This window comes from Fringilla coelebs, assembly GCF_963513975.1.
Source record: "Fringilla coelebs genome assembly, chromosome: 21".
Taxonomy (NCBI): domain Eukaryota; kingdom Metazoa; phylum Chordata; class Aves; order Passeriformes; family Fringillidae; genus Fringilla; species Fringilla coelebs.
Window position 1 is genome coordinate 10,277,444 of NC_140047.1, and position 25,235 is coordinate 10,302,678.

General features: G+C 55.8%; 1 protein-coding gene across 3 annotated transcripts in view; it reads right to left on the reverse strand.

The window, feature by feature from the left end:
* Positions 1-25,235, reverse strand: part of KCNT1 (potassium sodium-activated channel subfamily T member 1) — a gene marked incomplete at its 5' end in the record, with an annotated part of 76,763 nt that overhangs the window by 13,833 nt on the left and 37,695 nt on the right. For 2 of the 3 annotated variants that reach the window (XM_084219749.1, XM_084219748.1), the window contains 17 exons: positions 894-1,132; positions 1,270-1,419; positions 2,318-2,426; positions 2,603-2,711; positions 3,068-3,131; positions 3,678-3,814; positions 5,151-5,315; positions 5,392-5,572; positions 6,437-6,531; positions 6,904-6,987; positions 7,332-7,406; positions 8,124-8,183; positions 8,323-8,371; positions 8,702-8,758; positions 9,866-9,965; positions 10,954-11,033; positions 17,565-17,606. In XM_084219749.1, the coding sequence (XP_084075875.1) occupies positions 894-1,132; positions 1,270-1,419; positions 2,318-2,426; positions 2,603-2,711; positions 3,068-3,131; positions 3,678-3,814; positions 5,151-5,315; positions 5,392-5,572; positions 6,437-6,531; positions 6,904-6,987; positions 7,332-7,406; positions 8,124-8,183; positions 8,323-8,371; positions 8,702-8,758; positions 9,866-9,965; positions 10,954-11,033; positions 17,565-17,606 (1,796 nt within the window). The remainder of the gene's footprint in view (positions 1-893; positions 1,133-1,269; positions 1,420-2,317; positions 2,427-2,602; positions 2,712-3,067; positions 3,132-3,677; positions 3,815-5,150; positions 5,316-5,391; positions 5,573-6,436; positions 6,532-6,903; positions 6,988-7,331; positions 7,407-8,123; positions 8,184-8,322; positions 8,372-8,701; positions 8,759-9,865; positions 9,966-10,953; positions 11,034-17,564; positions 17,607-25,235) is intronic. The other variant, XM_084219747.1, reaches the window with a different exon arrangement.

Here is a 25,235-nt window from a genome sequence, read left to right on the forward strand (position 1 = left end):
AAATGCCACATCCAGCCATCATTTAAATCCCTCCAGGGACGGTGACTCCACCACTGCCCTGTGCCAATGCTTCACAGCCTTTCCTGTGAAGGAATTCTTCCTAATATTCAACAAGACAGACTTCCTCATCCTGTCTTCCAGCAGTTTCCAAACACCAAACACACTGATGAAGTGTCCCAAGAAGCAGAGCCCAGACACTGGCCTTGCCAAACACCCCTGCCCTGCTGGCACTCACGTCATGTCTGTCCCTCTCATCACCTCTGCCAAAGGTCCCTCTGAGTGGAGCTGTGTGACGAGAGCTGTGACAAACAGCACTCAGCAAAGCACTCTGAGGCCTGCTGGGGGATAATCTATGCAAATTGCTGCTCAGGAGTACAAACACATAAATTATTTGCTTGAAATATAATGTGCTCGTGTGGCTCAGCTCCTCCAAAACTTGTTCTCCCCAGATACAAGAGGGAAGTAATGACTCATGGTATTTTTCACTTGCACAAATGCATCGCTGGCTGCAGAGAGAACTCCAGCCTGGGAACCATAAATGTGATTTAGGATGTGCCCCACGGCATTTCTTCCTCCAGCCTTGGAAATAATTGGGGGCTAAATCCAGGCTTGGGGCATTTATGCAAATACGCTTAATGATAATGGACATCAGTAGGTTTAATAATGATATTTGAGCTTGCTGAGAGCAGCCAGAGTGTAAGGGAACATGTATTTACTGGTGAGACGGCTGGGAGACAGCATGGAAAGGGGTTTTTGGGGAGGGGGGGCGCGTGGCAAGGAGAGTGCAAAACACAAAATAAACCCAAATGTGGGGGAAGAAACGAACCCAAAGGTGGGGGAGGTGATGGAGGCGGGTGTGCCAGCCCCTGCTGCCCCCCGAGCCCCCGACTCACCCATGCTGGCGATGATGCTGTGCACGGGCAGCCGGGAGGGGCCGTCGTAGCTGCCCCTGCCCGCAAAGCCCTTCTTCTTCTGCTTCTCCTCCTGCTTGAAGATGAAGGCAGAGTTCTCCTCCTTGGTGATGTTGATGTAGAAGCAGGTGTCCGACGCTGCCATGATGTGCCTGGGGCCGGGGTTCAGCAGGATGCTCTTGTTCTCCTCCCTCCGGATGCCGATCAGGCAGACGCCGTACCTGCGGGGGGAGCAGGGGCTGGGCATTCCCAGCCGGGGAAAATCCCCTCTGGGGCTCTGTCCCTGCACACAGGACCTGGCAGCAGCCCAGCCCTGACCCCAGGCATGCAGACGGACGGACAGACCCCCTGCCCTCACTTCTTGTGCGCGTGGAAGGCGGCGTAGGTGAAGCTCTTCCCCTCGTACTCCATGAAGAACTTGCTGTCCCCCATGCGGATGTGATAGACCTCATTGCCCGAGCAGCGCCCGTACATCCGCTGCCACTGCTCCGGAGACTCCTGGCCCTCCCTGCAGGGGCAGCAGCAGCGTCAGCAGGGACCCCCGGGGCTGGGATGGGACCCCCGGGGCTGTGATAACCCCCCAGGGCTGGGATGGGACCCCCGGGGCTGGGATGGGACCCCCGGGGCTGGGATGGGACCCCCGGGGCTGGCACAGATCCCAGAACTCCAGCCAGATCCCGGGGCTGAGCACCAACAATCTCTGGAGCTGCCCCTGAGCCTGACAGCAGGGAGGTGACAGTGCCACATGGCCACAGGCCGTTGGTGCTCTCCCAGGATGAGCTCGTTCTCATTTTGGGCTCTAAGTGCCTTTTTATTTAACGAGGGCTCCTGCAGAGCGCAGGGGGAGGGTGCAGAGCCCGTGTTGGCAAACAGCTCCGAGCATGGGGCGAGAGGCATCTGGCAAGGATGTTTCATAACTGTTTTGATGGCACTTTACCCAAAATTCAGACACTTCTGACTGGCTGAGGAGTGCAGGGCACACACCACTGCTCTCCTGTGCTGGCAGAGCTCCTTCCAGCCATGCTGGATATAAACCCACCAACAAACCCTGCGGGGTCTGGGGCTGCTTGTGCTGTGAATTCACCTTCCTGCCAGCAGCACCGTGCCAATACAAAGGTATTTTTTATCTCCAGTCTCTGGAAAGTTGGCATTGTCCAGCCCAACTGCACTGGTGTGGTCCCCTTACAAAATGGGCTTTTGCTCTTGACCTGGAGGGGGGCCCCAGAGCCCACTGTGCTCCCCAGAGCCCTCCCAGAGCCCACTGTGCCCGCCAGAGCCATCCCAGAGCTCACTGTGCCCCCCCTGAGCTCAGAGGCCTCAGTTCTGCCCCTCTCTAGGCTCAGGAAGGGGTAGGGGAGGGCAGGGACGGGCAGGGACAGCAAGGGACAGCAAGGGACAGCACTCACTGGCCACGGGAGGTGTGCACCAGCAGCGTGATGAGGGTGGAGGTAGCAGGGCAGACACAGTTCAGTGCCAGCATGGCGTATTTGCACTCCTCCTCACACACAACGTGATCTGAAAGGCAGAGGGGACCATCAGGGAGGGCAGGGGGACACATGGGTTCCCTGGCTGGCAGTGCCTGGGAATAGGGTCATTTTGGGGTGGTGCTGGGCACTGGGTGTTTCCTCCTCCTGCCCGTCCAGGAGGGCTCTCAGCTGACCACGAGCTGCTGTGCAGCTGTTCCAACTCACCAGCAAACTTGACATGAAATTTATTTTCTGGCTTTAAGATCTGAACGTAGAGAGGACAGTTTGGAGCAAAGTCTTTGACAGCCCAGGCCCTCAGGATGGTCTGGTGGTCCTGGACAGGGACAAGAGCAACAAGAGCTGCTTGGCTGACAGTTTCTTTTCCCCAAGGCTTCTACACCTGGGATGAACTGCAAAGCACCCAGCCACCCTGGAGATGAACAGCAAAGGCTCCTGCTGCCCCTGGTGCTCCCTGAAACCCAGCACTGATGGGAAACCAGCAGAAGGAAGGTGAGCCCACTGGGGCTCAGCCAGCAGTGTGCTGCTGCATGTCTCTGTGCCATCCCCAAGGTTCTCCTTGGCACTCAGCCCCTTCCCAGCACCCTCCTTGGCCGGGCACAGGTGACACCAACACCACCCAGGTCCCTTCTGCCTGAAAAATGCCCCGTGCCCACCCCTGGCTGGACTCACCGCCGCTGTTCTGTCCACCTCGTTTCGGCTGCTGAGAATGAAGCAAGCTTCTCCATTGTCCATCCTGCCAGGAGAGAGCAGGGACCCCGTGAGCTGCCCACAAGGCTGGGCACTGCCCAGCCCAGCCAGGCCCCTGCTGCCACAGACATATTTTATGAAAAATCCTTTCATTAAGATCTTTTCTCCTGAGAAGCTGGGAAGCTTCAGCTTCTCCATGTTTTGCTGCTTTGGAATGTGATTTGAGGAATGGTTTACCCAGCATGTGAATTGTTTTTACTTGATGACCAATGACAGCCACTTGTGTCAAGGCTGTGATCAGTCACAAGATTTTATTGTCATTCCATTCCTTTCCTTGCTAGCCTTCTGATGAAATCCTTTTTTCTATTCTTTTAGTATAGTTTCAATATAGCATTTTCTTTTAATACAATATATATCATAAAATAATAAATCAGCCATCTGAAACACAGAGTCAAGACTCTCGTCTCTCCCCTCATCCTGGGACCCCTGTGAACACCAGCACACCCTGCCAGCCCCCAGAGCCAGCAGAGGCACGGGGGGCACAGCTGGGGTGACACTGTCCCTGGGATGTGCAGGGGGTCCCTCTGCTCACTTGGCTCTCATCAGGTCCTGGTCCTTGAGTGCAGAGCCCTGGAGGTAGATGACCCTCTGGGACCACAGGGGGATCTGCAGCACGCGCCGCACCTGGATGTCCATCTCCGTGGGGCACAGGATCACCACGTAGTAATCCTGCAGGAGAGAGGCCACTGCTGTAGGAACCTCCTCCAGCCAGGGCTCATCAGCTCTCCGAGCTCTACAACACACCCAAGGCAGCTCAGCTACCTTTGGAAGCATAAAGATTAGCAGGATGGCTTCTGTTGCAGCATTGGAAACAAAAAGGTTTCATAATAAAAGGCAAAATAACAAACAGGAAAACCGAGCCAAGTGCCAGATGTTCTTGCTCTTGGTAAAACACTTCACAAAAACAGTTATTTCCTTTGTTCACTTTTTTTTCTACTAAATTGCCCAGGCAAGACTTTTTGGCTTCTGTCCAATCAGCTATCCTTGAGTTTAAGGTAAAGTCCCCTAAGTCCTATGAGGTGTCTTTTCACTTAATTGAAGAGAGAAACTTCCAAGCTCATTTTCCTTTTAGGAGGACAAAAGACAGTTTTGTCACTCTGTCAACAGAGAGCACACTCCTACAGCCACCATAGGTCAGGGTCCCGTGAGGCTGTGACCCACAAGGGACCCAGCAGTGTGTGAGTGTCACCCTGATTTTTTAAAATTTTCAAAGCCTTCTGACTTTTACATTCTTATAAACAAACTTTCTTGCACTCTTTCTGTAAATAACTTATTGTTTTGCATTCTTTTACATAAGAAAAAAAATTGATAAACTGTTAGTTTGTCCAGTGTCATTGGAGAGGTGACACTTCCCCCCTCCAGTCCACTGTGAGAGGAATAGCAGATTTGTCTTTACAAACAAGCAGTGGGTCTGCTGGTAGATAAAACTAGCTCTGGGAGATAAAAAACAATGGGAAGGATTCCACTGATTGATGAATGGAAAAAGATATTTTCTTTTACAAATAAACTTTAGGCTCGTTAATAAATGAAATTAGACATTGAGAGATGAAAGAAACTATGGGGAAGAAAAACCCCTAAATTCCATAAGAATTAGAAATTTAAAGGGAGGGTTATACCTTAGAGGGAAATCTCTGGTATCAGGTGTTCTGGGGGTCTGAACCTTTCAAATACCTCAGAAATGGGGAAAGAGAGAAGGGAAAATGCAGCTGGGAGATTGAGATAAAAAGGAGGCTGCATCCTCCAAAAATTTGAGAGATCCCAGGGGAATGCCCCGTGGCCTCTCCCTTTATTCCAATAAAGCCAGAAAGGACTCCTCTGTCTCCTTTTTGGACATAAACCTCTGGTGTTTGTGCACTAATTTTCCTAACAACTGCCACTTTCAACAACCTACAAACGCTGACGTCCAAAAACAAACTTCCCTTTTTTCACCTTGAAAACAACCCTGTGTGTGGGTCGTGCTGTTTCCTGTCCTACAGGGACAGCGTGAGCCCGGCCTGGGGCTCACCTGCAGCCGAGGGTGGGCGTAGAACTCGTTGAGGAAGTCCATGAGGAGGTCGATCTTGAGGGAGCTGACGCACAGCACCACGTGCTTCTCGGTCTGCGCGCGGTGCCGGCTGTAGTTGCCGCCCGACTTCTGCCGCTCCATCCACAGGTACACGAGCTCCTCGAACTGCAGGGGGCACGGAGCTGGTGTCCCCAGGGCAGGGCTGGGGACCCCTCCCCACCCTCGGCGCTGCAGCTCTCACCTGGAGCGGCAGCACCACCAGGGCCACGCAGATCATGATCACCACCAGGAGCTGGGAAGGCCAAATCTTTGGTGTCACGTCTCCGTAGCCCACGGTGGAAAAGGTGACGATGCAGAAGTAGAAGGACTTGAAGAGGGACAGCTTCTCACCTGCTCTTTCCAAGTGCTGGATGCCGCAGGTCCTGGAAGGGAAAAGCCCCGTCACAGCAGGGAGAACCCCACACACCCGCAGCTCAGAGCCATCCTGCTGGACGCAAGTGTCACCCAAACCTTCCTGGGCCCAAATTGTACCCACCCTTCCCCCAAACTCATCCAGCAGCAGGGCTGGGAGCACACTGAGCTCTGAAAGAGCATTAGTCATCCACGTCAGAGCATCGTCTTTATTGCCAAAAACTCGAGAGCCTAAAAGCCTCATTTCCTCTCCATTCAGCAACTTAATGGTTTAATATGCCTCAAACCCAGACCAAGGGAGGCAGAGGAGGATTCAAAGCCTAATTCAGAGCTAAATAGCCAATGATGAGCTCTGCTCCCCTGCCCAGAGGAACACCCTTGATGCTGGCAACGGCAGGGAAAGGGCCCAGTTAATTAGCAGGAGCCCCAGTGGCCAATTACACAAATGACCTCAGGAGCTGGGACTGTGGGGGAGGAAGAGCTCGGCTGGAGCCCGGAGTGAGATGGGTTCTGGTGAATGAACCATCCCTGGTGAATGAGCCATCCCTCACCTGTCCCTGGGGGAAGCTGCTGTCCCTGCCCCTGTGTCCACATCCCCCAGCTGCCTCTGGCAACACCCTCACCCTCACTAAAACCTCCCTGATCAAACCCTAGAATAAGGCGGGATGGGGAGTCTGGCTTAGAAACCCCCTCACAGCGCTGGGGATGGAGCAAAGCAGGGGAAGGTGTGAGCCCTGCCAGAGCCCAGCTCTGCCAGCTGCCCCAGGTGGGCACAGCTGGATTCCCAGAGTGGGCACAGCTGGATTCCCAGGGTGGGCACAGCTGGATTCCCAGGATCAGGAGCGGGGTTTAGAGAAATGGAGAACAGCACTCACCCTGTGAAAACGAGACACAGGAGGGTGCAGATCAGGATGAGCACCTGGTTGAACATTGCTGACTGTGTCCTTTGGATGGCTCGGTGCAGATCGTTCTGGGGAGACAGGGGTGGGCTCCCACCAGCTCACAGAGCCTGGGGGGACCCACTGCTGCCTTTCTGGTCCAGCAGTGCCCTCCCCAGAAAAGGGCAAGCCTGGATTTAGTCCTTGGGAAGGGTCAGCAGGTGTGGGATCTGAGAGCTCCAGTGGGGACACAGGAATGGCTGGAACACCTCATGCCTGACCACCCCTGTCACTGTGGTTTGGACTCTGAGGGATTCCTGGTCACAGCCTGGCATTCCCAGCCTGGCATTCCCAGGCACACACCAATCTCCAAATCCTGCCCCAGAGCCGGGGCAGCCAAGGGTGCCCTCCCAGTCCTGCTGCCCTCCACATCCCCAGGGAGCTGGACAAAAGGCACCACTCACAATCATGTTCTCCAGGGCATACTTGGCCAGCCAGCAGTTCAGAAACACAGGAATGAACAAATTCCGCAAAGGAGGCCAGAATATCTACAAAAGCAAGGGTTATTAGCAGAAAAATCCACGTTCTTTTAAAAAATAGAGCCATTAGCAGCCAATCCTCCCTGTGTGGAAGAATCCAAACCCAAGCTGAGCAGAAGCTGCGACCAAACATGACCCTGCTTCCCTGGCTGCAGCAGAGCAGCTGGAAAGGGAGGATGGGTTTTGGGATAACACTCCAGAGAAAGTCATTATATTGTCAAATAGTGAAGGGAAAATTTCCTGCCAGCCTTAAAAACCACTTGGCCAGAAACTCATTTGTCTTTATTTCCCCACCAAAATACAGCACTTGCTACACTGAGAGCTGCTTCCAGATGTCACTGGGACACACTCACCGTGATGATGAACGGCACCGTGTTGATCATCTCCAGGACAAAGGAAATGCGAAAAATCTGTTCCCAGATGTTCCCCTGAGGAATTCAAGCCAAAGAAGAATTAGATAACCTTAGAAACTTGCCAGAGGACAATTAAAGTGACCCCACTCTGCCACAGACCCTGCTGGATGAGGGAAATACGGTGCAGGAGAGGTGCAGTGGTGGTGGCAGGCACTCTGGGAGCAGGAAACATTCCCAAACTCCTCAGTCCTCTCCACAGCCACTGTCACTGCTGCCACCCAGAGCTGGGGGACAACAACACTTCATGCAGGGATGGACAGTGACAGTGACAGCGACAGATCGCTGGCACTCGGAGCAGGGGGTGACACAGGGTCTGAGCCTCTGCTGCCAACCCTCCCCTGGTCCCTGAGAAGATGCCATTTGTCAAGGTCACTTTTTCTGGCCATTTTAGGTGGCTTTGGTCCAAAGGAGTCAGCTCGTGCCTCTCCTTGGAGCAGTGCCACTCCCCCGGGAGGCAGCGGGGCACGAGCAGGAGTGACCCTGCCGAGCTCAGGAAATCTGGGATGTGTCAGCCTCACACTAGGAACAGCCAGCCTGCATTAAACAGGCCTGAATTTCTGAGAAAGCACAAAAAGAAGAGATTGTGCTCTGCACATCCGGCAGCCCGAGGGGGAATGAGAAAGAAAAACATCCAGAGGCAGCAGACAAACATCCTGCCGGGATGAGCGGGCTCCAGGCGGAGAAATCCATTCCTGCAGGGGCAGAGGAGGCTGAGCCCTCCTGGGCTCTCACCTTGTAGCTGAGATAGGTGAGCAGCATGGTCTCCAGGAAGCTGATGAGGGCGATGCTGACCTGCAGGGACACACACACGGGCAGCTCCCAGGGCTCTGTCCAGGTGCTGGCAGCGATCGGAGCCCCCCGAGCCCCCCCTGCCCCTGGGGGTGCCAGAGGTGGGGCAGAGCTCCCAGCCCACCCAGCACGGGCTGCTCACCTGCACGGCCCACAGAGGGGTTTTCCTGTCCACCCAAAAGATGTGGGACCTGCAAAGAAACCCAGAGGGGATCTGAGCTCTGGCTCAGCTGTCAGAGTTTTCACCCCCCCAATGCAAACCCGAGGCCACCCCTGACTCAGGAGCTGCTGCTCCCTCCTGCAGTTTGCTCAAGCAGCCCCTGCACTGGAATTCAGCCATTCCCAAGGGTGCAGCCACTGGCACTTGCCAATGGATTTGGTTCTGGGATGCTGCTCCACATCCCCCCAGCAGCCCCACAACCAAGAAATGGCCTCAGGCAGCTGCCAGCAGAGCCACCTCCATCCCTCTGCTCCCCCAGCCTGGCAGAGCTGACCCAGGGCACTGAGCAGCTCCCACTCACCAGTTGATGTTGGTGGACTGGTTGAAGGCTGTGTAATTCTGCTTCTCACATTCCCAGCTGGGGGAGAAAGAGCAGGGAAAAGCAGTCAGGGGAGAACAGGGATGCTGGGATTGACCCCCTGGGATGACTGGGCAGCATTTCCATGGATCCAGACACCCTGATTGCTATAGCCAGGGCTTTGCACAGGAATAATCTCCCCCAAGCAGCCTTGGACATCTCATTACTGGAGGACAAAACCCCTCAGGTGCTTCAGCCCTACCAGAGATGCTGAGAAATGCTGATTCTCCCTGGCACAGGGCTGCAGGGAGCTGGGAACTGGGAATTACCAAGTTACAATTAGCACAATTTGCTGAGCTGCAGCTTCTGGGACAAGGCTGGCTGTGTCCCCAGCACCCTGCCAGGCAGGCAGCCCCGAGCTGAGCTCTCCCTGCCCTGCTGGGAGGGATGTGCTCCCCCTGGCCAGCCTTGCTGCTGCCACACTCCCTCAGGAAAATGGGATTCCCTGAGCTGCAGCTGTGCTAAACCTCTCAAGGATGAGCATCTGTGTCCTGCTTCATTCTCACAGGTCTGGAAGCACTTCCAGAACGTGCAGATGTGCTTGGTAGTCTGCAGCCTTAACAAGCAGAAAATCAAATCGCCAATTATCCAAGCTCTTGGGGAAAAAAAATCACATTGTACATGAGCTAAACGAAGCAAGGACACATTAAAAATAGGCTTATACTGAAACCCAGCACAAAGCTGATGTGTGGAATCATCCATCACCTCAAGGATCCACGCAGCACACGGTATCTCCCTCTCAAGTGCTTAAATGGAATTTAGTGTTAATGTCTTCAAGGGCGCCAGCCCTCTGAAAATATTTGCACGGTGATGGCCTGGAGTGGCTGAGCTCCCCTGTGCCTGAAGGCCACGCTGAGCCCCTGACAGAGTCAGACAGAATTTGGAAATGAACATGACCTGGATTTTTCCACCACTCTCTGCTCAGGGACAGTAGATGCCCTCACACCCACCCACGGGGTGTGAGCAGGAGCCTCCAGCCTGGGAAGTTTTGTTTTTTGTTAAAGCACCAATTCAACAGCTGGGGGTGGGCGTGAAAAACCCATCCTGAGCCGTGGCACACCCCCAGTGAGCCCTGGTGGGCAGCTGGGGCTGGGGGCACCCACTCACCAGCCGATGCCCTCCTCGGGGTTGTCCAGCAGCACTCGCACGATGTACAGCAGGCACGTCAGCAGCTTCAGGGAGAAGTTGAAGAGGCGGATCCTCAGGCCTGTGGTGGAGGGCAGCAGGGATGGGGCAGCACTCCTGGGCATCCCCATGGACCCCAAACAGCCCAGCCCCACAGCACAGGAGCCCCCTGATCCCGCGGGGAGCTGCCGGAGCACTGCCCAGGCTTTGCCCAGCTCCACGTGTCCTGCCCAGTGCCACAGACACAGGAGACCAACACAGAGATAAATAGCCATGAGTCAGCTCTTTGCTGACCCAAAACTCTGAGAGAGAAATGAGGAGCTGCTGGAGTGTATCCCCCTCATTAGCAGGCATCCATTTAAAAGCAGCAGAGCAGCACTGACCACATCACAGGCACCTTGCAGGAGCAGGGATGATGAGGAAAAGCTGCTGCTTCATCCACTGTGCCTCCCCAGCTAGTTCATAGGGTTACTACTCAGATTACAAGTGAGAAATTCATCACATTTTCATTAAAAACTTCCCCTTGGGCACCCTGTTGTGCTGCACTCCAGCTTTTTAGCATGACAACAGGAAGCAGGCAGGAGAAGAAAAGGCAAATTTATAAATTAGCGAGCAGGCCCCCTCCAGACAGCTAATGACATCTCGGAGGAAGAAAATAAAAACACCATTAGTCAAGTGGAGACTAATCCCGATGGCTGGAGCAGGAGAGGGTAACTCCCAGCCTGCCCTGGCTGTCCCCACAGCCTCAGGGAGGCACAGCCAGCTTCCTGATGGGGACATTGGCTCCCTGACACCCCCCGCTCCCGGCCAGCTCGTCACAGCTGTTTGTCATGATGTGGCTGTCCCCGAGGAGCAGAGGTGGCAGGAGGAATCCTCTCCTCCCCGTGCAAAGCATCCCCCAAACCAGGCTGACACCACGCAGCAGAGGGGCAGGAGGCAGCCCCGGGCTGGGGACACGCGGGGACAAGGCCACCAGCAGATGGCAATGGCTTCTCATCCCGCAGGACGGAGCGCGGCTCTCCCGGCTCGGGCAGGGCTCGGCTCTCGCATCCCGTGCCCGCAGCACTCACTCGATCGCTGGTTTTTGATGAAGAAGAGCTTCAGCCGCTCCTTGAAGGTGTTTTCATTCACGTAGAACTCGACCTGCACCCTGCGGGGAGAGTCCCCAGTGGGGCTGTCAGTGGGGTGGCAGGGCAGGAGCCCCAGGAGCCCCCCTGTCCCCCCATTCCCGCTGGGTGACCCTGCTGACATCCCACAGTGACCCAGGCTGTCCCCGCAGTCCCAAACCAGCAGCATCACCAGCCAGGAGCCCCAGGGACCCCCAGAGCAGCCGATGTGACCCCAGGGCCAGCTCTGCTGGGGAGCCGGGGCTTGGCTGTGGTTCACACACAACCAGAGAGCAGAGCCACAAACTTCTCCCTTCCCACAACTTCACAAGGTCCAAAACCTCCTGAAAAGCAGCGGCTCTGGAGCTGCCTCTCCCCGTTTATCTGCTCCAGCAGAGCAGGAACTGGTGAGGACAATCTCCCCAATGTCCCCAGTATGTCCTGGCTCTGTCCGTGCCCTGCTCTGCCTGGGGAGAAGAAACACTCAGCATGGAAGCTGTAAAAAAACAATTCTGCTGTAAAGGGAGAAAATTTCCCTTTGTTGCTAAGATACCACTCTGGGTCATTCCAGAAAAACCCAGGAGCTGACAAGCAGCTCCAAACATCGCCTGCCACCCCGGGCCACTGTGGTGAGCGTCACCTGCCAGGGCACTGACAGCTCCCGGCAGGGAGGAGCAGCAGGTGGGGCTGGAAATGCCCATCCTGCCTTCCCTGCCTTCTCCTGCCTCCCTCCCGAGCCCCCTGCCAGCCCCACATTCCAGGGATGGGACAGAACCTCCCCGGGGCTGGATGGGGGCTCCTGCAGGCTCTGGGGTGCTGCATGGAGGCTGTGCAGGTAAAGCAGCCCCAGCTCAGCTCTCCCTCCTCTCCTGGCACTTTAAAAACACCCTCAGCCCTTTGCAAAGCCAAATTCATCACCCTGAACGGCGCTGCTCCTGCTGAGCGCCGGGAAACGCCAGCGGCTCCTCCTGCCCCGGCTTCAGACCGAGCACGGCAAACTCTGCTCCTCCCTGGCCGGCACAGAGGAGTTCGAGCCGGGGATTCCCCCTCTGGCTGCTCTCAGCAGGCCCAAGGAAGCGCTCCTGTCATTGCTCCTTTTCCAACTGCTCGCAGAAGTCACCGAGCCCTCACCAATCCAGCCCAGGCAGAGATCAAGGGCAGCAAATCCCCGGTGACAGTCGCTGCCATCCCACCCCATCCCGGAGGTGCCAGGTCCAACCACATCCTGGTTTATTGGGGATGGAGGGATGAATATTTACCAAACATCCATGCCCAGCTGATCAGGCAGCAAATTGGGAAGGGCTTTTACAAGATCTTCATCCCAGGCTCCACCCCAGCCGTCCTAAGGGGAGGGGAGGTGGCCAGAGGGGCTCTGCACCACACCTGGTTGGGGTCACCACGAGAGGGGACAGCCCCAGACCCCGCTGCAGGGAGAGAGCAGGAGAATTTACAAGCCCTGGCTGGTCAGCATGGTGCCTGAGGAGCAAAGAGTGTTAATGCAGAGCCTCAGAGCCCAGCCTTTACACCTGCTGAAATTAATCGTTTCCAGAGCCAGACGCAGCAAATTCTTTTCCTGTGCCAGGGCATAAATCAGCTGTCACAACTGCTCACAATGCTGCACACAAGATAATTGCTCCTTCTCCTTATTAAAAATGGCCAGGAAGTGCTGGGAGCTGGCTTTCAGCAGCGCTGAGCACCCCATTCATCAGAGCCCCCGAGGACTGAGAGCCTTGAGGAGCCACAGACTTCAGGGAGCACGATTCCTCTGCCAGACACTTGTCTGGTATCAAAGCAACAAACAGCTGAATAAATCTCTGCCATCAGACAGATGGTTCACTGATCTGTAGAGCTGTGGCCCACCTCGAGACAATGACTGTAATTGCTGGTGGATAAAAGGACTAAATGATCAGATCTAACTCTTTGTGATAAAGTGGCCCATGTGTTCATCCATCCCGATGGCTGCAGGAAGAAGGAACACTGGGAAAACAATAAAGCAACTAAAAGCCATGTCTTGACTGGGGGGAACAGGGTGTTTAACACTGCAGAGAGATGAAGAAATAAAAGAATGTGGAGGGAACACGTTCCTGCACAGGCAACCTGCCGAGGCTGAGCCCCAGACCTTTGTGGGGCCCCCACTCTGCAGGGGAATCCAACACCCCACACCTGAGTGAGGGATGGCTCTTCCCAGGCAGCAGCACCATCCCAAAGTATCAAAGCTCCTACTCCATTTCCAGCTGAGGGAAGGAGATGATATCATGTAAAACATACCCTTTAATTTCATTGTCAGGAAGTTAATGGGGAATAAGAATCAAGCAAAACTCTGACTGCATTATTACCACCCCAAAACACACCGTGACAGCTCTGCCTTTGCAGCAGCTCAGCCAGGATGGGGCTCAAAGTGTCCCCTCCCTGCTGCCATGGCTGGGCATCCTTCCCACCTGGAGCATCCTTCCCACCTGGAGCATCCTTCCCACCTGGAGCATCATCCCCACTGCCCATCCTGGTGCCAGCCCATCCCAGGCCGCTCCAAGGGTCCCCAGCTCCACAGCTCCCCCACCTTGCCCCCACTGAACCCCCCCAGGCCATGCAAACAACGATGCTGGTACAAGCTGAGTTCCAGCCCTCTGCTTGGAAGTGTAATTGCTGCTATTATGTACTTCATAATGCCTGAGCGACTTCGTTTTCTTCACTGGGTTATTTATTGTAATTTATTAATCTAAGATTAGAGGCAATTTGTTGTAAGATGATGAGTTCCCAAAAAAAGACACAATAGTTTGTTCAGAAAACTGCAGGATGAAAGGGCAGGAGGAGCACATCACAGCCCACCAGCATTAAAATAGACACTGAGGGGCACAGCCCCTGCTCCAGCCTTTCCATTTCCCCAGAGCTGGGACAGTTCTCTTTAAAAGGAGGAAAACACAAAAAATGAGAGCCCATACAGGGATTTCTTGTCCCAGGAAGCTTCTCAAGGAATTTCTCCCATTATGTAGCAGGATGCAAACAAGACTCTTCTGAATTTTATTTTTTGGGGGGCGGGGGTGGGGGGAAGCCTAACAAACCAGCAAAACCTCAGAAATCCCTGCAATCTGGTGGGTGCCAAGGCAGTGAAAGTGAGACCCCACTTCACCCCTCTCAGCTCCAGCTCAGCTCAGCTGACAGCTCTGCACCCTCTTGCAAACCCACACGGATCAGACAGACAGAAAATGTGGCTGCAGCCACGCTGGGATTACAGAAATGCGCTGCTGGGGACGGGCTGTGGGTACCAGACACAGCTCAGAGGAAGGTGAGGAGCAGGGCTGGCAGTGCAGGTCTGCAGCATTTCCTCTCCCAGCAGCCCGAGGAGGCTGTGCAGGATGCTCTGAAGGCACCGTGCCATGGCCAGGCTGCCTCCAGCCCTCGCTCAGCCCCGGAGCAGCCGGTGCCAGCTGGAACCTGAGCAGAGCCAAAATCCTTCCCAAATAAAGCACAAAACCTGCCAGGCTGGGGCTCAGGTACCTACTGATGAAACACCCAGGCGGCTCCAGCCCTCCTGCTTCCCTTTGGGATGTTTTTCCTTTTTCCCCACCGTTTTTGTGATGCTGTTTGGACACAGAGGCTTCAGCCAGACGGGTGCCATGGGGCAAGCTGTGTGCCCTGTGTTTGCCATCCTGCCATCCTCCATCCATCCCGGGTGAGCAGAGGATGGGACAGCTCCAGCCCTGCCCAGACGAGCTCCCAGAGCAGGCTTTGGGGACAGGAATGGGAATTTCTGTGCAGCTGTGTGCACACAGACAGCCTGGGCGCCTGCCAGAGGCAGCGCCGGCAGCGAGCTGCCCCCGCGCTCGATCCGCGGTAATTGAACAATTACTCAGAGGAGGAGCAACGGCTCCAAAGCGGGGCAGGGATCGGCTCCAGGGGCTGCTCCTGCCCTGCCGGGTCCCTCACGGGCTGGGGGATGCTTGACTTCACCCTCCTGGGAGGATGGTGCCGTGCCCAGGGCTCTGCAGCCGGGGATGTCTCGGATTCTCACGGAGCAGCCGGAGCTCTCCCGCTGCGGCAGCTCCTCCGGGAATCTGGGGCACGTTTCTGACCCAGACAGCACCAAACAGCCAGGGAGGGATGGGGAGCTGGGCTGGCTGTGCCTGCTTTGGGGGCAGAGCCCCCTCTGCCAAGGCTGCTGATCCAGGGAGGGAAGGGGAGAGGGGGGATCTCTCCCAGGGGGGATTTCGGGTGCTGGGGGAGAGACAGGACAGCACTGGGGACACCACTGGCAGGGCCAGCACCGTCCAAAAGGCCAAGAATTGCAAACAGGGCAAATCTGCCCACTTTCAGTGAATTTTCTCATCCCACCTCCCTTAGCAGGTGCAGCTCTGAAGCTGCTCTCCCCTTCATCCCAGAATCCCAGGTGATCCTCAGGGATCACAGCAGCACCCAGCCCCGAGGAGCTCAGCAGGTCCCACACCAGCCTGGGACAGGCAGGGTCACATCCACCATGGCACAGCCACTGTGCCACCATCAGAGCCACCACTGTGCCACCATCACAGCCACCATGGCACTGTCCATGGTGCCACCACAGTCAATGTCACCATCACAGCCACTGTGGCACTGCCGTGGTATCACCACAGTCATTGTGGCACTGTCACAGCCACCTTGTCACCATCACAGCCACCACTATGCCACCATCACAGCCACCATGGCACTGTCCATGGTGCCACCACAGTCAGTGTCACTATCACAGCCACCATGGCACTGCCACAGCCCTGACAGGAAGGGCAGCTGCCCCTCCTGGCCCCTGCAGCACCAGGAATGATTTCCCTGCCAAGGCTCAGCACAGACCACGACCAGCAGGATCCAGTCCCACATCACCAAACACTGCCCAGGGAGCCAGGGTGCTGTGGCACCTCTTGCCCCCAAAGCCCAAGGACTCATTTCTTCAAGGTTTCATGCATTTACCACGGGAATCAATCAGGAATAAACCCTCCTGTTTTATTATGGAGTGTGATTTTTTTTTTTGCCCGAAGAAAGAATTGATATTGCCAACCACTCTGCAGCAAATTAAACCCAGCTGGGTGCAGGTAATGTCATCCTGGCTCCAGCAGTAATGCTGCAGTTGTATTTTTGGGGGATGAAAAGCAAATTCCAAGCAGTGACTACAGGAAAAACCCTGCCCAAGAGCAGGTTTGGCCCCCAGGACCATTTATCTCTCACCATGCCCTGAACTCATCCTGGTGTGCCAGGGGGAAGAGGGCTGGCACAGACTGCAGAAAGGGCTCCATGGGCCTGAAGAGAGGCAACAGAAATCTCCTGCTTGACTTTTAGTTCTTTTATACATAAATATAATTTTTTATTGGGGAGGACATTGCAATGGAAATGGGATTTTTATCGATTCCTCATTCCCTGAAGGCAGCTGTAATCCCTCTCAGCAGCTGCAGTGCTCATTTCCAGGCACCAAACCAAACACTGGAGGGAACAGGGACACGCTCAGGGCTTCAAGCTGTAGATAATAAAATACTTTGAGCTGGAGGGACCTGAAAGTTCACCCTGTTCCACCCCCTGCTGTGGGCAGGGACACCTTCCACGATCCAAGTCCTGTCCAACCTGGCATTGCACACTGCCAGGATGGGGCAGCCTCTCCCATCCAAGCTTTGGTTGGTGCTCATGGCTGGGCAGGGGCACCACTTGCTCCAAAATGAGATAATTATACTTCTACTAAAGGTTAAAGCCCAAAAGGGAAGAAGCAATGGGATGGCAGGCTGTGCTCCCTTTGGCCTATTTGTTTTGCAACATTGGAGACCGACACTCATGAGTCTGCTCCTGTAATTGCTTGTGCTGATGAATCTGCATTGCTTAATTAGGGCTGTGCACGGAGCTCATCGTTAATGGATAATTGCTGATTTGCTGCTATCAATTCTTCCTCAATAAATTTATTCTTATTATCCTATTTTTTTAGTTACTGTTAATGAAGCTTTCTTCATACCCTTTTAAAGTTTTGAGCCTGCTTTGCCATACTCCTAATCCCATCTCACAGCAGGAAAGGAGTAAATAAATTCCAGTGGCTGCACTGGTCTTTGGCCAGCTCTAGACCCACCACAACTGGTCTGTCCCTGGGAGCAGGGAATCCTCCCCAGGGTGGGAATTGCTGAAGGATTTGCTGCTCCCATACACAATTCCTGGATGCCCAGAGCAGTAAAGGACAAATCTCGTGCTCATCAGCCCCCTCAAACACAGGATCATCGTGGAGCCACAGGCTGGGGGGGTTGGGAGGGACCCTTGAAGGTCACCTGGCTCCAGCCACGGGCAGGGACAATTCCAAAAGGCCAAAAAACAATTCCACTAGACCAGGTTGCTCCACACCCCATCCCTCCTGGCCTGGAACCCTTCCATGGATGGACCATCCATTTAACCCACAGGGATTAGAGCCAAGGTCACCCCTGCTCCCAGCAGCAGCGCTGCCCAGAACCCCGGCTCACCGCGGGCACCCGACACCCCAATTCCGAGGGGTCCCTGCCCTGTGGAGAGCAGGATCAGCTTTTCCCCAGGGCAGCCAGGCCCCTGTCCCTCCCCGTGGCGCCGGGAGATGCAAGCACAGGACTTACTGTGAGAAGGAGGAATCCACGCTGAAATCCTCGGCGTGAGGCCTAAGAGCGAGAGCAGCACACACAGCGTGAGGGAACGCAGGGCCCGGCCCGGAACCGCCCCGCAGGGCCGGGACAGCGGGATGGGCCCGTGGGGACGGCCCCGTGGGGACATCCCCTCTGGGGATGGGACACCGGGATGGGACACCGGGATGGCCCCGTGGGGACGGCCCCGTGGGGCTGGGACAGCGGGATGGGCCCGTGGGGATGGGACACCGGGATGGGACACCGGGATGGGCTCGTGGGGACAGCCCCGTGGGGATGGGACACCGGGATGGGCCCGTGGGGACGGCCCCATGGGGATGAACCCATGGGGATGGCCCCACGGGGATGTCCCCTCTGGGGCTGGACCACCGGGGCTGTGCCACCAGGGATGTCCCACTGGGAATGTGCCCACTGGGAATGTCCCCACCAGGGATGCCTCACTGGGAATGTGCCCACTGGGACTGTGCCACCAGGGCTTTGCCACTGGGAATGTCCCCACTGGGGCTGCGCCACTGGGAATGTCCCCTCTGAGGCTGGACCCCCAGGGATGTCCCACTGGGAATGTCCCCACTGGGGCTGTCCCACTGGGAATGTCCCCACTGGGAATGTCCCCACCAGGGATGTCCCACTGGGAATGTCCCCACTGGGGCTGTCCCACTGGGAATGTCCCCACTGGGAATGTCCCCACCAGGGCTGTCCCACTGGGAATGTCCCCACCAGGGCCGTCCCCACCGGCAGTGCCAGCACCACAGGGAGCAGAGGCCGCCCAAGTGCCCAGCCAAGGTCACGCCATGCCTGGGACGTGTCCCTGCTCGGCTCGCAGCGATGCTCTGCCAGTTACAGCCCCTTCAAGGACTGGGCTCTGTGACAAACCCAGATCTGGGCCTGTTCGGTGCATTTTGGTTTTTAAAGGATTCTCACAAACTGCCTCGCTGCTCTGCCTCTAAGGGGGGGCCACACCCGTGCAGAGAAATTGGGCTTGGCAGGCTTGGTACCCTCAGGAATCAGCGTTGTGCCTCTCCTGGGCTGCTTTACAGACACCAGTGATGGGCAGAGAAAGGGAGAGAAAATAGAGTGAAAAATAAACCAAAAATCAAATCAAATAACAGAGGAATGATGAGGGGGATGGGGGGTGCGAGGCAAGGGGAGGAAGAACACAGAGAAAAACAAGGGTGGGTGGGAGGCAAAGGACCTGTGCTCATGTACTGTACATCCCACAGACAGACAGACAGACAGCACAGGGCTATCCAACACAGCAATTCCAGCTGCAAAGCAAAAAATGCCCTTGTGAAAATGATGCTGTCACCAAGACACCCAGGGATGGCCCTGAGTCCCTGTCTCCACCTGAGCCTGAGCCCTTCCCTGTTCCAGCAATGCCCTCCCTCCTTTCCTGATTTACTGTGGGCCAGGGACACAGAAACATCATCACAGCCAAGGGGCCACTGCAGACCATAAAGATTTTTCTTGCATTTCGCTTTTGCTTTACAAGTCTGCAGCACTCCGGCACAGTTCAAACTAAATAAAAGCAATAAATCCACATTTCAGCAGGAATGCAAGCCAAGAGGAAGCTGATCCATCCCTCAGCTGCGAGGAGCAGCCTCCCTGGGACAGGATTTATTTTGCTCCTGCTCCTGGGCTCTTCTCTGTGCAGAGCCTGGGGAGGAGCCCATTGTTCCTTCCTCTATCCCAGGTTGTCCCAAGCCCTGTCCAGCCTGGCCTTGGACACCCCCAGGGATGGGGAACCCTGTGCCAGGGCCTCCCCACCCTCACAGGGAAGGATTTCTGCCCAATATTTAATCCAGCCCTGCTTTCTTGTCAGCGTGAAGCCATTCCCCCTGGTCCTGTCACTCCAGGCCCTTATCCCAAGTCCTTCTCCAGCTCTTTTGGAGCCCCTTTTGCTGGAGGCTGCTGCAGGATCTCCCCAGAGCCTTTTCTTCTCTGGGCTCAGCTTCTGCCCTGCTCCCTCCTGCCATTTCCCCCTCCTCCCTGCTCATTTCCAGCTTTCTCCTGGAGCATTAAGTTAATTCCTGCCAAAGTGCTCTCCTGTGGCACCTCTCACAGCAGGAGCAAGCCCTGGGGTGGCTCAGAGCTGAGCTGAGCTGTGCCTTGGGGCAGCCCTGGCATTTATTCCTGCCTGGGGTTGGTGCAGCTGCAGAGCCTGGGGAAGGAGCCTGGGCTGGCAGTGTCCCTGCAGCTCCATTGGATTATCCCTGCCAGCACAGGGGCTGCCCAGGCCCCTCCTGCCCTTGGTTTGGAGCCTCTCCTGCCTCACAGGGATCTTTATGGGGAAAGAATCAGCAAATGATTTGGTTTTCTCCTCATCTGGTGCCAGCTGGCAGCCGAGGAGGGTGGGGGAACAGGAGCTAATTCCAGCTGCAGAGCAACCCTCCTGAAAGCCAAACAGCAAAAAACCCCACACAGATCAGTGGGGTCCTGCAGGACAGGAAGGTTCTGGAGAACTGGGAACTTCCCCCAAATCCGTGGGCTCTGTGCCTCTCCCAGAACCAGCCACAATAAACACCTCCCTCACATGGAGGCATCACAAACAAAAGGGATTCCAAAGTCATGGACAGATAGAAACCTCCCCAAAAGGGGCTTTGGCCGCTGTGGTTAAAGCACATGCAGTAAAATAACTTTTTTTTTTTTGTTACAAAAAGGTGCTTTTAGCTCCCAAATGAGTGAACTTTGTTGTGCTGGTCACAGAGGCAAGGAGTGATTCGAGGTGTCCCACTGAAGCCTCTCCTTCCCACCAGGCACCCAAATTCTCACCAACAGCCCAACTGCTGAGAAAATATGGAGATTTCTCCAAGAAAACTAAAAAATCATTACAAATCTCATCTGGAAAACAGCCATCTTCCAGATCCCCAAAACACTTTAACAGTGATTTACAATATACAGAGCCTAAGGCACTTAATGGAGTCAGAAAGGTTACTCTGGCTTTTAATGTGTTTTAGATAATCTACTTCAAATTGACCTTTTTGTTTCGTCCAGATCTGGCTCCGTGAGAGCAGACAAAGCTCAGCTCACCTCATTCCCACGGGAAACAACCACAGCACAGGCAGCCAAAGGACTGCAGGACCCAGGGGCTGGGAGAGCAGAGCTGGGGCCCCTGGGTGCTGCCAAGCATCACCCACCGTGCCAGGCTGGCACAGGCTGCACCTCCCAGACACAGGAGCAGAGCAGGGAAGGGTGGGAGAAAGGAGAGGAGCAGAGGGGGAAGGAACTTCTTGGCTGCTTCAGGTCTGCCCCCACCTTTCAAGCTGCAGCCCCTGACAAAAGGGGAAGGCTTGATCAGAAGGTGAGGAGACAAAGGCACGTTTATTATTAGAACAAAGCCATAATAAAGCTTGCTTATGTAAAAGAGAGAGCAATCACCTGCCCACCCATGCTGGAGGCAGCTCCTCGGCTGAGCAGCACCTTCCACCTCATCCTGCCGCCTCCCAGCAAAGGAGGGACCCCTCAGCTGGGCAGGGGTGTGCACAGCACCCCTGGGCTCCAGCACCCCAAGAACTGGGCCAGCAGACCCAGCTCCCTTCTCCCCAGGGGGAAGGCAGCCAGCCCCAAGCCCCAGCTCTCCTCCAGCTCAGGCACTGCAGGATCTTGGTGGCATTTAGCTCCCGTGCCTCATGCAGATAATTGGAGGCTAAATGCTGTCCCTGTGTTCCAAGTGCTCCAGGATGCTCAGAGGGACAGAGCAGCCCAGCCCAGCCCAGCTCACACAGGGACCTGTTCCCTCCCAGCAAACTCTGCTCCTTCCACCGCTGTCTCCTGAATTTTTGGTAAATGAAGAGCATTAAAAATTTACTTCTGGTGGTGCATTTCCTATTCAATTTACAGCCATCCTTTCCAAACAAACAAACAAAAACGTTCATGCCTTGACTTGAAGCCTCTGGAAGTTACAGACACAAGTAATGACCTGCCAACAACCGCTCTTGGCTTCAGGCTGCTTTAATAACCACTTGCAAGGCTCAGAGGCATTTCCAGACCGAGGTGGAAAGGTATTAAATCTGATGACTTTCTCCCCTGGCTTTGGGAAGGATTTAATGCCTTTTCACCCTGGTCTGGAAATGCCTTCAAGGCAGGGTCAAGGCAGGGGGGTGAAGATGAGCCAAGCAAGGTAAGTGCCTGGGGAGGCTTCCCAGAGCAGTGCTCATCCTCCAGAGACAGGAGCTGCACCACGGTTCCTACCATATTGACAGTGAGAAACTCAGCCCAAAATAGCCTGATGTGAGAAGGACAGATGGGAGGAGATGAAAAAAGAAAGTAAAGAGGGGGAGAAGGAACGAGCAGGAGGAAGGGGAAAGCGAGAGGAAGAGGCACACGTCTGCTCACAAAGCTGTGTGAGAGGGGAGGGAAGGGCAGCTCCTCTTCCCACTGTGGGATGAGCAGGGATGACCCCAGGGAAAGGGCTTGAGCCTCAGCACCCCTGGTGTGCAGGGACTCAGCCAGCTGTGCTGGTGGCACCTGGAAAAGCCACCAGCAGCTGCAGAGGTGCCAGGGGACAGGCGGTGCCACCGCTGGCACCCGAGCAGCCCCACGGGCAGAGAGCTCAGCAGGAGTGGGCTCAGCTCCTCCCAGGGTGCTGCTGTTCAATCACAGGAGCACTTTTCCTTGGCATTCCTCTGCAAAAGCCAGATCACAGCTCCAACACAAAGTTTGCGAAGCAGCGGGCACCGTGCCAGAGCCGCAGCAGCCTCGCTGCTGTTCCCAGCCCAGGGTCCAGCCTGGCCTGCAGTTACCTTCCAGAAAGATGTGCCTCTCCCAGAACCAGCCACAGATCCACTGAGGTTGGAAAGGACCTCTAAGGTCATCAAATCCATCATCAAACCTCACCCCCAGCCCTGCCAAGCCCAGCAGTGAGCCGTGTCCCCACAACCACAGCCACACATCACCCAGATCCCACCAGTGCCAGGGCTGGACAACCCTTTTGGTGAAGAAATTTTGCCCCAGATTCAACTTAAATCTGCCCTGGCACAACTTGAGGCCATTTCCTCTTCTCCTAGTGATTGTTTCTTGGAAGAAGAGACCGACCCCACCTGGCTACAAGGTAGATGGAGAGGACAGGCACTGCCAAGCCTGGGCAAAAGGCCCTGCAGATGCTCAGCTGCTCTGACACACAGCTCCCTGCCCTTGCTAATGAGCTAAATGAGCCCCTGCAGTCCTGCCAAGCGACTGATCCTTGTGGGGAAGGACTGTGGGCAAGTTTGGAGGTGGGACATGCGACCCCCATGGCCCGCTCAGAGGGGTGCCACTCTTACAGCAAGCAGGAAAGGCTCCCCTGAGGGTGGAACATGCCAATCCCTGTGCCCTGATGGGACCTGATGGGGATGAAGATCCCAAAATAACCAGAGCAGAAGCCCAAGTGTGAGTGCTGAGCGTGGCATCCTTAGGTGAGGATCGTGGCTGCCTGTCAGGGCTATGTAGGGCACCGAGATCCTGGCAGCTCCCCAGGGCCGTGGGAGGAGAGCTCAGCCCTCCCAAAGCTCAGCCTGCTCCCCCCAGCACCCAGCTGGGGGCTGGCATCACCCCTCTCTGCCAGGGCGAGCCTGGGCTCTGGCAGGTGGGCACCACGCACACAGGAGCGGCCACAAACACTTCTGGAAGCTGGAGGGAGCCCAGGGCTGAGCCTGGCTGGGACACGGCCATGCCAGGGCTGTCCCTGCAGAGGAGAGACCACAAGGCTGGGAGGGTGAGCAGAGCTCGGAGCCCTTCCAGCACTTTGGGGCAGCTCCAGGGCAGGAAAAGAAGCAGCCAGGCTGGAGCCCTGCCAGGAATCAGCCGTGCTGATGGAGGGCTCTGCTCAGAGTGAGGGATGGCAGCTGTCAGCAGGGTCTGGGATCCTGTCCTGATCACCAGGAGCCCTGCATGTGCATATTGCCCCCACAGCCGAGCCCAGCTGAGCTCCCTGCCCCATTCCTGCCCTGAAAACACCCCCAGCATCCCCCAGAGAAATGCCCAGAAGTGCCAGCAGTGCCGCCTCCATGGCCTGACAGAACAGCCAAGGCTGGCAGGAGAGCTGGGGCTCAGCCCTGCCCAGGGACAGCGGGCACAGAGGCAGGGCAGGGCTGGCTGATGGAGCCCGAGGCTGGGAGATGCTCCAGCGTGGGCACAGACCAACAGGCTGCCAGCAAACAGCCCAGCCCAGTGCCCTGCACCCAGAGACACCCAAAAACACCTCCCAGCCAGGGCTGCCCAGCCCAGCCCAGCAAAGCACACCAAAGGCAAAGAGCTCCATGAGCAGAAGGTGTCAGATCCCCCAGACTCTGCTCCAGATCTCCAGAAGAGCCACGCTGGTCCTGCCCTTCCTCACCAAGTGACACTGGTGGCCCCAGCTCAGAGAGAGCAGGGCAGGGGCCAGCTCTGGCACAGACCACCCTGACACCTGCAGCCCCAGCCTGCCGGGATTCCTGTCCCAAACCCTCATCCCCAGCCAGCAGAGAAGCAGAACAAGAGCCCAGGCTGGAGCTGGGCAGGGGTGGGCAAACCCCACACAGGGGGTGCCCCTGGCACAGCATTTCTCCTGCCCAAAACCAGCTCACCCAGAGCTGAGGCTGCAAACCAGCCTGTAGCATTTTTCTGCAGACAGAGAGGGGGCTCTGAAAGGCCTTTGCTGGAAGAAGCTTTTGTGAAAGAAAGGTTAAAAATAAATAAATAGACTTTTTGTCCCTGCAGGAGGGAATTCTGCAGCACAGCAATGGTTCAGCAGGGAATTGTGTCCAGGGAGAGCCTCACCTGGAGAGCTCCTGCAAGCACTGAGGGGCTGCAGTGGCTTCACTGGCCAGACTGGACCTCCCTGTGGTTCACTTGTGTGCAAGTGTCAGGCAAAAAAACCACATTTAGCAAGTCCTGTTTGTTAATACCAGGCTGCCCCTGAGGAGGAACAAACATCCATCGGTCAGAAATTCTATTTCCAGACACATTTGGGTGAATTCCTCCCTCTCTGGAGTGCTTTACCACCAAGAACCTCACATTAACTGCTCTTTCCACAGAGGAGACTCCAGCACCTTGTTGACTGTAACAGGGCTGAGGCAGAGTCCCATTTATTCCTGCCAAAAATATCTCCAACTGAGAGACAGGGCAGGGCTGGGGGGGTGGGAGTGTGCAGCATGAAGGAGAAAGAAAGGGAGGGAAGGATCCAGCTGCTGCCTTGGGCTGCCCGAGGGGAAAGGAGCAGCCAGGCTCCTCTGGGACACACAGCAAAAGGACAGGAGGGAGCAGGTACAAGATGCAGCAAGGGAACAATTATTCACCTGAGAATGATGAGAAAAGAGATGAGAAATGTCCAGTGAGATGTTCCAAACTCAGCAGGACTGGTCCTGCGCCAGCTGGGACAACTTTAAAGCCAGTCCAGCTTTGGAGCAGAGCCCTCCAGGTCCTGTCCAGCTCTTGTGCAATGCCAATCCCCCTCCCAAAGCTCAGCAGCTCACAGTTCTGTTCCCAGCAGCTCAACAAGCACAGCTGAAGGAGCTGAGGGGGCCCAGGGAGGGGACACAGAGCCCTGCCAAGGGCTGGGGCAGAGCATCCAAACCAGACACCAAAGGGGAATGTCTGCAACCCCTCTGGAGTCCCTGTGTGCCCTGGGACAGGCAGTGCTCAGAGCTTCCCCTGCTCCCAGCAGAGCTGCACAAACAGGACGTGGTTATCTTG